We start from the raw sequence: 12,591 nt of genomic DNA, 5'->3' as shown, positions 1-12,591 counted from the left end.
TCCTTGTGAACATGTTACGAGACTCAGTCCTAGGTAAGGTTTGAGCCTTGGATGGTTTTAACCAGCAGAGGGCGGTAAGCACATCTGTTTAAGGAAAATCCAATAAAAGCTGGCGGTGTCCATCGAAAAAGTAATGGACTTGTGACCTCTAAGTCACTGGTTTAAACCACACCACAGCCAAGCTGCCACTTTTGAGCCCCTGGGTAAGGCCAACAATTGCTTCTGGGCCAGTTGACTTTCACTTAGCTTAATAGAATTTCAGGTTGCATTTCTTGATGCAAAATGGTGTAACATGAATGTATTATATTATATATTAATGAACTTTTCACTCTTATTTTGCCCCTGTACATAGCTGATTTTACACACCTGTTAGCAGTGGGTGTTTACAACTGCTTGGGCACTTTATTCTTGAGAATGAGAATTGAAGCCAGGCATGGAACACAGTAGCAGCTGATTATGAAGGATTACAAACACATAAGATTTCTTTACAAGCTTTAATCAAAAATCACACTTATGTACAAATGATATATGTGACAAAGCAAGCTGTTAAACACCGACCTGCCAATTTATTAGTTAGAACATTGGCATAAATAAACTGGCAACATGATAGTCAATCAACTGATGTGCAATAGTGTGTCCAAGCCCATTATTCCTCATCGCATTATTCTACAGTTTCTGCTTTATCATATTTTAATGGATTTAGTAGTTTGTGTTTCAAGATTGAAACAGTAGATTGAATGTCTGATCATTTTGGAGATGAAAGGTAATCATATTTAAATGAAGAAGTTAAACATGGTAAATAAAAGGATAAAAATTCTGATGCAGCCCTTAGGTTTAGATTTAGATTAGGTTTAGTTTAACATGTTAAGCGCTGAGGACTCTAAAATGTGTATGAAAGACACTTGTCTTATTTACTAAAAACATACAAATTTCCACTATTTTAGGCAATTTAGATCCAAAACATGGTTTCATTGTGTTCTGTAGTGCTGAACTTTAAATACAAGAATGCATATAATGTAAATTACATTACATTGGACATAATAAAGAACTATGATAAAACATTACCAGTTTATTTGGTATAGTAATCTAGCAACCAGAACTGACAGCTCAGTATATCAAGTACAAACATATACACAACAAAAAGGTAATACATACTGGGTTGGTTTCACAGACAGGGATTAAGCCTAGTCCTAGACTACACAGCATTTTGAATGGAGATTCTCCATTTAAAGCAAAATGTAGTTCTGGACTAGCCTTAATCCCTGTCTGGGAAACCAACCCATTACATTCTAAATTTTCAGAACCATGCATTCACACAGTGTTCAAGTTTTTATTGGTGTGGCCAGAACTAATGCTGGTCATCTTGTGTATGATTACATGATACAGTGTGATACAATTTGTTGCACAAGACAACACAAGGCACAGTGTCGGGTAAAATGAAGAAACTACAAAGGCACATGGATTTAGGCTCGCTATTACTTTATATGGAACACAGATTTCCCCTTATTTTAAGGAGGGTGGCGAGTTCCACAAGTTCCTGAGGTCACAATAAGTTGCAACCGGTGTTTATAGAACCAGCTACAGAAGCTCAGTACCAGCTTAGCACCACTCTAACTGTTTAATGTAGTTTCAGACATGCAATGCTCTTCATGAACAATGCTCTTCTCTAGCTTGCAAAAGCATCAATATAAAACTATAGTATGTAAATCCATATATGGTACAACTTGTACAAACCCCTTTTGAGATAAATTTGGGTCAGTTTGTAAAGTGCAATAAAAAGAACAATCTGATTTGTTAATTCTGAAGATTTCCAACTTTTTTACTGATCAGCTTCATTGTAGTTTGTAAATATGAACACATTCAGAATAAGTTGGGACAGTGGCATGATTACCACTGCGTTCCATTAGCTTTCCTATTAATGAGACTTTTGTAATCAAAATATTCTTTAAACTTTTCACTATTATTTTGCCCCCTTTGAGTGTGTTGCAAACATTCAACTTAAAATGTGTTTACATTTCACAAAGTACAATGTAGCTGATCAGTATAAACATTGCTTTTGTCAGTTAAATAAAGATTAAAAGGAATTAACAGAATCTTCTTTTTGTTTCGTTTTACAAAATGCCCAACTTTTCTGGAAATGGGGTTTGTATTATGCTGGGATTCTGGCAGCAAGTTTAACATGACATTAATTGTAACATCTTGGGTGCTTTAATTGATGCATCCCAAAAACGATAATTTAAAAAGAAACAGAATCTGAATAATTATTCCAAAGTTCTTGCCGCTAGAGCCCCTAATGAAAGACCAGGCTTACGAACAACGTTTTATTAATAATAAGGAGGTGGCTTTGGTTGCAAAGACCAGTGATAATGTACTTTAGATGAAAATAACAGAGGTGAAATGGTTAAGAAGAGAATCAAATACTGTATGCATGATTATAAAATGCAGACAAACAAATCATCGTCTCCATGATCTGAGGATATGATATGAATAACATTAAAGCTGTAAATATTGCCTGATAAATGATACTGATCTAATATAAATCTAAGAAACTTCAGCAGTACCACAGGCACAGAAGTGTGCGCTCTTATTTTTAAACTGAAATTGCAATTAAAACATTCAAAATTATTGTATTGTAACTATGAGGCAAATAAGCTAACTACCAAGGATTGGATGTGCCCAGTATTTCTTGAGTTATACTGAAAACAAAAATAAAACTATATTACTACCCCCTTCACACACAAAAGTAACAAATACAGTTTATAACAAACCATTTTATAAAGTTCACCAAATGTCAAAAGTTTGCAAAGCAAGATGAAGGTAATGACATGCCACTTGTTGGCTGTTTTTCTCTCATACATTAAATAAAACTGATTTGGCATTTCTGGTAGTGTACATTGATTTTTTTTTTTTCAAAAAGTATTGGCTGTTGACAGTTTTGCGATCACCTCCGATCACTGCCGTCGTCTGGTTAAGGCTTTCACATGAGTAGTGAAGGAATACAGGGAGCATAGTGTAATCATCTGTATGTGTAAAGCTCTTGGTTGGATTCTAATACTAGTCTCTAAAGATATGGTTAGATATGACCTTACATGTTTTGAATGAAGGTGGAGCACGTGGAAGAAACATTTTCTGTGGAAAAAGGTAAATTCTTTCTCCAAATATAATAACAATTGGACTGTAGCCAACAGCATTTTTCATTGACCAGTGTGTGGGCAGCAGAAAGAGCAGAATCTGCATCAGGCCAGTATATAGATTACCCAGTCATCTTTACAAGCCAGTATATGGATTATTAATCCTTGCTGCATTTTTGGCCTGTGCAATATTGAGCTCTCAAAAATCCAGTTATTTGCAAACTAGCACTTTAACAATCCACATTTTTGTGCATTTTTTTACTCTGATTACAGTTTTATTGAAAGATATAATGACTTTGATATCCTGCTGTCTATTATTTATAAAAATTATCAATAACAACAGTAAGGAGAAGATCCTGATGAGTCAAAACGTTAGGACCTCCTGCTTAATATGAAGTCATCAACATAGACTGTAGGTGCATTCAGTGGTGGACAGAATTTAGCATGGACACTGACTGGCCTGTGATGATGAAGCTTTTTATCTGAAACCTTCAACATGTGCAGTACAACTAACTACCATTGGCCCAACATTTTCTAACAATTGTGCATATTGCTGTCAAAGGAAATTATTAAATGTTCAGCTGAATCTAATAAGGGCCTAGTTGTAATAGAATTATCTTTACAACACAGTGGTGAGTACCCACCGACTGTGGTCTGAGGAAGCACAAGCCACAAACAGCTGACAGGTTGTTGGGCAGGCAAAACTCACTGATGCCAGAGCACATGAAGGTTTGGTGTCTGGTACGGACCAACAAGAGCTGCTGGGACTAAAATTGCAGATCATTTTGATAATGATGATGAACAATGATGATGAGTAGAATGTGGTACAACACAGTGCATCAAATCCTTATGTGTAAATGGCTGCACAGTTGCCGGCCATTCAAAGTACCCATGTTAACTCCTGTCCACAGTGGGCATGCAGACATTAGAACTGGACATGACAGCAATGGAAGCAAGTTGCCTGGTCTAAAGAATCTTGTTTACTCCAAAGATCATGTGGTCAGCCAGCCATGTGTGCATTGTGTACCCACGGAATAGATGGCACCAGAATGCAGTTTACAATATACATAAGGTGAAAGACCTGCTAGTGTCCTGGTATATACCACAGCACACCTCCACATGTCTGGTGGAGTCCATGCTTCGTTTTTTGTTTGACAGCATATTAGGCAGGTGGTTTTAATGTTTTTGCTGATTAAAGTATACATCAGAAACAAGGGTGGGTATAATATGTTTTTAAATGTTACATGTTATTACTTGTTTGCGGTTAATACTGGCATGCAGTATTATTTAATACACTTGTTTTGATTAGGCCACATGATGCTCATACCGATGCTTTCAATACCTTCTGTTTCTTTGTAACAGCTTTGTCCTTATTGATGGCTTGGACAGCCGCCTGAGAGTTTCCCCTTATTAACTATCCGGAGCCACCGCTACAGAAAGAGCACGCTATTGATCTGAGGCGAAGGGAAGAAAATCAGCCATTACAGGAATTGGATTTTCCACGGTTATTCACAGGCCTATAACACATGCGACCAAAAATAGCCAATGGCTGAAAACTAAATGTTTTGACAGACAGTGATCGGCCTGTGTCGATTCGTGTTGAAAGCTTAAGATGAGAAAGCAAATTGTCTTTGGCATCAGAACGGTACAACCAGAATGACTGGCAGTTGATTAAGGCACTTGTACTGAGCTTGCAGAAATCCCAGTTTAAACAGCTGAGACCTGTCAGCTTGGAGTTTTACAGACCTTATACAAGGAAAGTCATTGGCATTGTCTGTATCTCAGAATAAAAGCTAAGTCTGGTTTATGCTTCATCAGAACTGATTTTGAAAGGTACACTAATTAAACCATGAACGCTCCAAGCTACCTAAAGTTGAACAGAACATGAGTGGTAGTTCATTAAGATTTATAAAGGATGGGCAGTAAACCAATGATAAAAGCTCACGCTATTCACACTGGCACTATGCCCACTACTCTGACTAAATCTCACCCCCAGCATCAGCCAGTATGCAGTATTGCACAGCTCTTGCAATACGTTTCCCAGTGGTAGTACATACCAGTGCAACATGGTCAACATTTTATTTATTTATTAACCTCCCAACCTTGTCATTTCCAATTTCTAACTGTAAATCCACTGCCGGTTGTGCATCCCCCAATCGGATTAGGGAGAGCTGGATCACCACACGCCCCTCCCTGACTCGTGTCTAATCTGTGGCTGCTACTTTTTACCTGCAAGTGTTGGGTTCCCACACACAGCTTGTTTATGGAGAGCCACGCTAAGTTCCATGTGACGTCCCCTCCCCCCCCCCACTCACACAGGCGCTTGGATAAGTCCAAGAGAGTACTACATACTAGACTACCCATTACTACAGGATTGCTGAGGCCCCACGATGATTGATTGGCGTCCTGTCCTGGGTGTGTTACTGCCGTCCTGTTACCTCCACAAAGGGGCATTTTTTTTGAAAAACCCTGTTACCGCATTACTGAACCATATTTAACAAATAAGATTTACAAGCTGTATTAATTCATATCCACTTGTCTTAAGGGATCTAATCTTGGATATTTCATAACTGTTTGTTTGCTAGTTGTTATTTTACCCAATATGCATCAACACAATCAATAAAGAGGTGACAATTTTCACTTCTTAATGATGTGAGTCTGAACACACATCAAAGTAGAGGAGCTACTGCTGCTTGGCTCATTGCCCTGCTTATGTCTTACAGGGGCTTAAATGTCTCATTCTTATATTCAGGTACTAAAAGGGTTTGGCTGTGTCTCATTTTTACATTTTATGTGGTACTAAATGAGCCTGGTTATCGTTTCCTACATTGAGTAGGAGACTAAGGAGTCCTGGCAGTGTCTCATTCCCCCTGGTTAAGTCTTACAGGAGGTTAGTAGTGTCTCATTTCTGTGTTCAGGCACTAAAATGGTTTGGCTGTGTCTCATTCTTATAATGCTGTACTGAGCAGACATGGCCGTCCTTTCCCCACATTAAGCTACGGAAGGTTTTTGGCTATGTGTTTTCCTAGTTCAGGTACGCACTTTCCCTGATCAGCTATCAGTGGGGTTTGATAGCATCTTATTCACAGTAAAGGGACCCGTTTTGTCTATTTCTCTGTCAGTCAATGAAGGGGCTTGATTGTCTCATTTGGCCCTGTTTAGAAACCAATGAAACTTGGCTGTGTTTCCTTCCTGCATGTTTGTGATCACGAGGTGGGCTGGTGTTCACAGTGTGATTTGCCTTACAACATCTGCTGGTGTTCATACAATAGTACAACAGTTCCTGCATGGGGTACAGCGCCTCTTCTGTTTTTTAGGGCTGAAAATGGTCAGGATGGCCTCGTCAAAAACTGTCTTTAGTCCCTTCTGGGTCAGTGCTGAACACTCAAGGTAGCACTGAGCGCCAATCTGGGTACACACAGAGACAAACACACAAACATGTAGAAACATGGCACTAGCTGTTGGTATGCATTGTTTTCCTTATCTCAGTAAGAGCATGTTTAAGATGAAACAGGGGGGGGGATTTATTTACCTCTTTGGCCAGTTTAAGGCCCTGCTCATATGTCAGTGGTTTCTCTTTCATTTGGAGTAAACGGGCCAGCGTCTTTGGATCATCCCGCAAGTCAATCTGTATAGAACATGAGACAAAGATTAAAAAATAACGATTTGGACACGAATACTGTTTATGTTAAAATACTAGTTCTAGTTTAAATATGAACTGGTCAGTGTTCAATTGTTCAGTGTCCTTCATGTAAGGTTAAAATGTTAGGAGAACATGAAACAAAATTGTTGGAATAACATAAGTGTGTCGTAAGACTAAACATACATTTTGTTTAAGTCGCGCTAATGACAAATGTCCTTGCGTGTTATTATGTGCCTTATTATTCAACCCTTATCCTCAGTACTTTGTGGAACACCCCTTTGCCTTCTAAAACCTCTCTTGTGGAATCCTCAACCATTCTTCTCATGCAAAATCTTCCAGCTCATTGAGGTTTGACCGTTTTCATGCTGCAACTGCTTTCTTTAAATCCCTCTAAAGATTTTCTATAAGATTATAAATTGGAGACTGAGAAGGCCACTCCAGGACTGATTCCATGAAATAACCTAATCTCTCAGCTTTTGTGTCAGCTCCTTAGTTTTTACAATGGTTGCAACACACCTTGAACACTTGAATCTCTGGGTGGTGTTCATATAACACATCACAGCTGAAGCAAATTAAGTGTCATTTTGAGTTTCTAATGGTGTAATCAAGTTGTAACCCAACTTTAGGTCATGCAGACTAACAGTAGGTCTTAAGATATATATAGCAATATATCAGCGTAAGGTGACAGTTTGGGTTTTCTTTCCAACAAGGCTTTCTGCTGGATATGTGGTGTTTACCTGTGTGCCTATGAGGATGTAAGGTACATGAGGCATGCAGGACTTGAGTTCTGGAACCCACTCCTCCTGGACATTGTGGTACGAGGCCGGGTTCACCACAGAAAAGCAGATGAGGAAGACGTCAGTGTTGGGGTAGGAGAGTGGCCTCAACTGGTTGTAGTCCTCCTATAAAAATATATAAAAGTGAATGAAACAAAAGATAAAACAACTGCTAATTATTTGAAAAGTGCCAAATATCATTATTTCTTTGTTAATACAAATATGATACCTGGATATTAGAGATGACCTAATAAAATACTGTACCACCTGAATTAAAAGACTTTATTTTGACCATTTTCTGTGTCACCAAAAAACAGGCTAAGTGAAATGATTAACTGCTAATCTGATAACTCCACATTAGGGCTTAGGTTAGTCTGGCTACTATAAGTTGCTTCTAGCTGTGAATGAGTGCTTGTGTTTTGTGTGTTCACAGTGGACTCAGGCCCTAATGCAATCTGGACCAGGGGATCTTGAAAAAGCTGTAGAATATTCGAAAGCCTGCTTGAACGTAAAGGCTCATCCTTAATAACTGCTTGGCTATAATGCAAAGTAAATGTTAAACCGAGTGGCACAGTACAGTAGGGCTTGGGTTAGATTCCCTGGCTGGGTGGCCAGGATCTATGTGGAGTTTGCTTGTTCTCCCTGTGTCCACATGGGTTTCTTCCAGGTGCTCCCGTTTCCTCCAAAAAAAAAAAGGTTAAAGACATGCATTCAGGACAAGTGGAGCTAGTAAAATTTACCCTAGGTGTAGGACAGTTACCAATAGTAACTATTAACCACCAGGTGGCAACACAGGGTTAATTCTTGTTCCTGTGTTCTTTACAAGACGGTATAAAGTTCTGTTTGAAACAAAACCATGTTAGCATGTAAGCTATATGTGGTGGGTGTGCTTACAAACTTACAAAAAGTTTTGGACACCCATTCAGAAAACAGACCTATAGCTTACTCTAAACTGTCCCAAGAGTGGGTGGCACACTTTAACATGGGTCCTGTGGACCTAGGTTTAATCCAAGCTTGCACTCCAACCTCCCTAAACATTCAGAAGGTAGACTATTCTCAACATAACACCTTGGCATAAATAATTAATAATTAAATGTGTTTCCCTGCTTCAGACTAGCCAACTGTCTACGATGCATTTCCTCCTTGTGCCCAGTGTTTCAGAGTGGCACCTGACTGAATCCCACCCTTTGAGAATAGTGAAGGATAAATGAAGGTTTTTTTATAGGCATACAGTCACCACAGTCATCGCTGATATTTAATAAATATGTAATATGCATGCACAGGAAAAAAAATCTATCACACTGTCTGCCTTATGACTTCTTCAACTCTATAGAATGCAAAATATTTCCCTTTGTTAATGACCACACATATCTACCGATAAGATTTAATCCGTAAGTGGGTTAATTGTGCTAAACATTCTCAGCCAAGTAGTGGTCCTGGCAACCTGTCCTTCCTTACATAACAGCATGTCCTGTGCACTTTTGCCTAGGGTAGCATAATACTTAGCGTTACACCATCACTTATTTTTGCAGTGCTGTATACTGTAAGAGCTCTGTCGTCCTGCCAGCTGTCTGTAAGAGCCAGATGTACCGATGCTGGAGTGGATTCGATCCCATAGTAAGTGATCGATATGAGAGTAGAGCGCAGGATGTTGTAGATGGTCCTTAGCATTAGTAAATTACATGATGTGCTGTAAATTACATTTACACAGTACAGGAAATACATTAGCAAATCCGCAGTAGTTTTAAGTGAACGGTAGTGCTTCATTAGCACTGGACAATGCACACAGCACCTTTGTGGCTAAGGGCTGTCCACGAGTCTGTTAATTATCTGTAACAATATACTACACATATACAATCCCTGATTTGTTTAACAGAATGTTCCAGATGCAGGACAGCGTTTTATCCATAATCCTAGGTGTCCAATTTAGCCACCGATACCGAAGCTGCTTTAACAGCTTTTGCCTCTGTGGCTTTTGGAACCTGACTGCAGTGATTCACTTCCATTCAAGCACTGGCCAAATTCATACTGTCAGGCACTGATGGGTGATAAATCCTGGCTTGCTATCTGAATTTCAATTCATCCTGAAGAATGTTGCGTTGCCAGGTTTGGTGTTTAAAAACTTGTATGCACCACTTCGTTCACAAGATGCAGGGTTACTTATAGTTCCTAGAATTAAAAAGATCACGGCTGCTGGAAGAGCATTTTCTTACAAAGCTCCACAACTTTGGAATAATCTTCCTGCCTCTGTCTGGGACTCGGACAGTGTCTCAATGTTCAAGTCTAGATTGAAAACATATTTATTTACTCAGGCTTTTGATTAGTCTTTTCAAACTAAACAAGCAAACTTAGTTATGCTGTAATAATTAGGGGTGCCGGAGTCTAAAGCTACTGTCTGTAAAACGGACATTTTACTCTTAACGATTTCACATTGTAACTACATCTTCTGTTGTTTTACCCGAGGTGGTTCTGACGGAAACCTGTTCACCCTCTCGAGGTTAAAGACTGCAAGTCGAGGCTGCAGTGCCAACAATGCTGCTTCTACTAGATGGGATGGAAACCTGGCGTGTTTGCACCAGAAATGTCCAGAACTTACAACGGACTTAATCACAGACTGGACTGAATAATTAAAAAAAAAAACTATTTAAAGTATCCTCCAGGCCACCCAAGAAGGATGGGTCCCTGCTGAGTCTGGTTCCTCTCAAGGTTTCTTCCTGTAATTTTAATGGAGTTTTTCCCTGCCACTGTCGCCCTCAGCTTGCTCAATAAGGGTTTTTGGTCTGTTGGTCCTGGATTCTGTAAAGCTGCTTTAAGACAATATGCATTGTAAAAAGCACTATATAAATAAATTTAACTTGACTCATATACCTCGGTATTCAAAGCTAAAAAGAAACCGGGCAAACCTAGATCGGTGCTACCTGCTGCACCACCATCACATTATTATTTTCTATTTTATTTGTGCATTTTCTCCCATTTTCTTCCAATTTAGTGTAGTCAATTTGTCTTCCGCTGCTGGGGGAATCCTGATTGAAGTCGATGTGGGTATATTGCTGCTCACGCCTCCTCCGACCCACGCGCAGCCCTTTAGCTGAACCCTTTTTCACCTATGCACTCTGCACAGGCGCCTCTCTATCTGCCAATCAGGGTCCTTACACAGAGTTTGAAAACCCCACCCACATAGTCCGACCATCCCGCCCTAGCAGAATCGTGTCTGCTGCAGGCACTGGCAATTATGCCCGCTAGATGGCGCCCAGACAACGGGTGGCAACGGCAAGTTTCGAACCGAGGAGTTCAGAATCTCGGCACTGGTGTGCTAGCGGAATATCTCGCTGCGCCACCTGGGCGCGCCCACTATCACATTATTAAAGAAACAACAAGCATACACAGGGTCAGCAATGTGACTACAATGCCAACAGCTCTCCCTCTTGGGAAACTTCCAATTCGAATCATGAATGAGTATGTAAATTAGTGAGAAAGTTACAAGCCCGCATTAAAAAATAAAAGGGTGCTCGGGTGGTACTTTGCTAGTTTACCATTGCTGAGAACTGGTCAGGCGCTGTGCGGACAAAATTAGCAATGTCTAAAGAAGGGAACACCAGATAGGGTATGTTTAATTTATGAAATGTATAAATGTATGTACCCCCTGACAAAATGTCACATCGTCCTCTAGACTCATTCAACTAATAACCATGTGACAACCTCAACTTGTTACAAGAGCTACTGGGCAAATGCAGCAGATGGAAAAGATTTTTAGAGTGCCAGCGTTTGTAGATTTAATGTAAACAAGCGTTTTTACCAGCAGGCTTTATTCCCAGCTAGTGAGCATGTGTTTTTTGGATTGGGTTTCCCCTTGTTGTATCTGTAAATAGCATACTAAATTCTCCTGACACTATGGACTGAAGCCAACAAGCATACAGCAACCTGATTCAATGGTACTTGACAGCTTCCTTCCTTCCAGATAGATATAAACTAGTACACTGTCTTTCCTCCATGTTCACGATTGTGAGACACCCAAAGAAGATGAGATATTGAGCTAATGCACAGCCATGAAGAGTGCCAGACCAGAGTGGTAAAGCACATGTTTAGCTTGTATGTGCTTGTTTTAAATCTCAATTTCATTTCATTTTCATGTTTTACCACCGCTTTATCCTGGTCAGGGTTGTGGTGAGTCTGACTTTCCTGTAAATCACTGGGTGTAATGCAGTAACACAGCAGATATGGCCAATCATGTCTGTATGTAGTCTGACCGGCTGATAGCACCACTGGGGAGTCGAAACCTGAATTCCAGTGGTAGTAGGGTAGTATAATTTACTGCTACACCCTTAAACTAAATTCATTTACTGTCCGCTTTATCCTATTCAGGGTCATGGTGGGTACAATAAAGTTCCAGTTCATTACTGGGCAAACACACTCACACACACGCACGCACTCACGCACACACACACGCGCACACACACACACACACACACACACACACACACACACACACACACACACACACACACACACCTAGGGCAATTTAAGTAGCTCCACTGCTGCACCTGAGAGTTTTTTGCAATAAAAGTACACAATCAAAAACAGACACAGGCTTTAAAGTGATGAAAGCAAACTTACAACTGTAAATTCCATTGATTGTCAATTAACAGCATGACAGTTTTAAAAGAGCTCTCACAATTAGCATATAAATTTGTAATTTTGAAATGTTGCCAGTGTGTTTAAATTTACTCGTGTTTTTAAATTAGGTGGCATCTTTAAAAAAAAAATTTGTACATTTTTAGTTTATTGAATTATTATATCTGCTAGCAATGGGTGTGAAAAATTAATAAGGGGAAATATTTACATGCTTTTGGCCATATATTGTAGTTAAAAAACTGATGCTGTAGTTTTGTTTCTTACCTGTCCAGCTGTGTCATACAAGCCCAGTAAGTGCTGTCTGCCTGATACAATTACATTTACTGCAAAACAAGAAAAAACATAGATGAGTTAAGGGAATAGATAAGAGGTTTGAGAGCAGTGCTTGAGATAAGCAGAGTGTTTTACA

The 12,591-nt window shown here is 39.6% G+C and overlaps 1 protein-coding gene across 1 annotated transcript in view; it reads right to left on the bottom strand.

Annotated features, from left to right (window-relative positions):
• Window positions 1-5,492: 5,492 nt before the first annotated feature.
• The window catches only part of rhoj (ras homolog family member J), a 28,078-nt gene continuing 20,979 nt past the window's right edge, over window positions 5,493-12,591 (bottom strand). The window contains exons 2-5 of the mRNA XM_063002199.1: window positions 12,447-12,505; window positions 7,512-7,676; window positions 6,664-6,759; window positions 5,493-6,539 (exon numbers count right to left, since the gene is read on the bottom strand). Coding sequence (XP_062858269.1) covers window positions 6,393-6,539; window positions 6,664-6,759; window positions 7,512-7,676; window positions 12,447-12,505 — 467 coding nt within the window. The 3' untranslated portion in view covers window positions 5,493-6,392. The remainder of the gene's footprint in view (window positions 6,540-6,663; window positions 6,760-7,511; window positions 7,677-12,446; window positions 12,506-12,591) is intronic.

Source organism: Trichomycterus rosablanca, chromosome 9 (genome assembly GCF_030014385.1).
Source record: "Trichomycterus rosablanca isolate fTriRos1 chromosome 9, fTriRos1.hap1, whole genome shotgun sequence".
Lineage (NCBI taxonomy): Eukaryota > Metazoa > Chordata > Actinopteri > Siluriformes > Trichomycteridae > Trichomycterus > Trichomycterus rosablanca.
The sequence above is the reverse complement of the archived record's forward strand: the minus strand, read 5'-3'. Positions and strand labels throughout refer to the sequence as shown.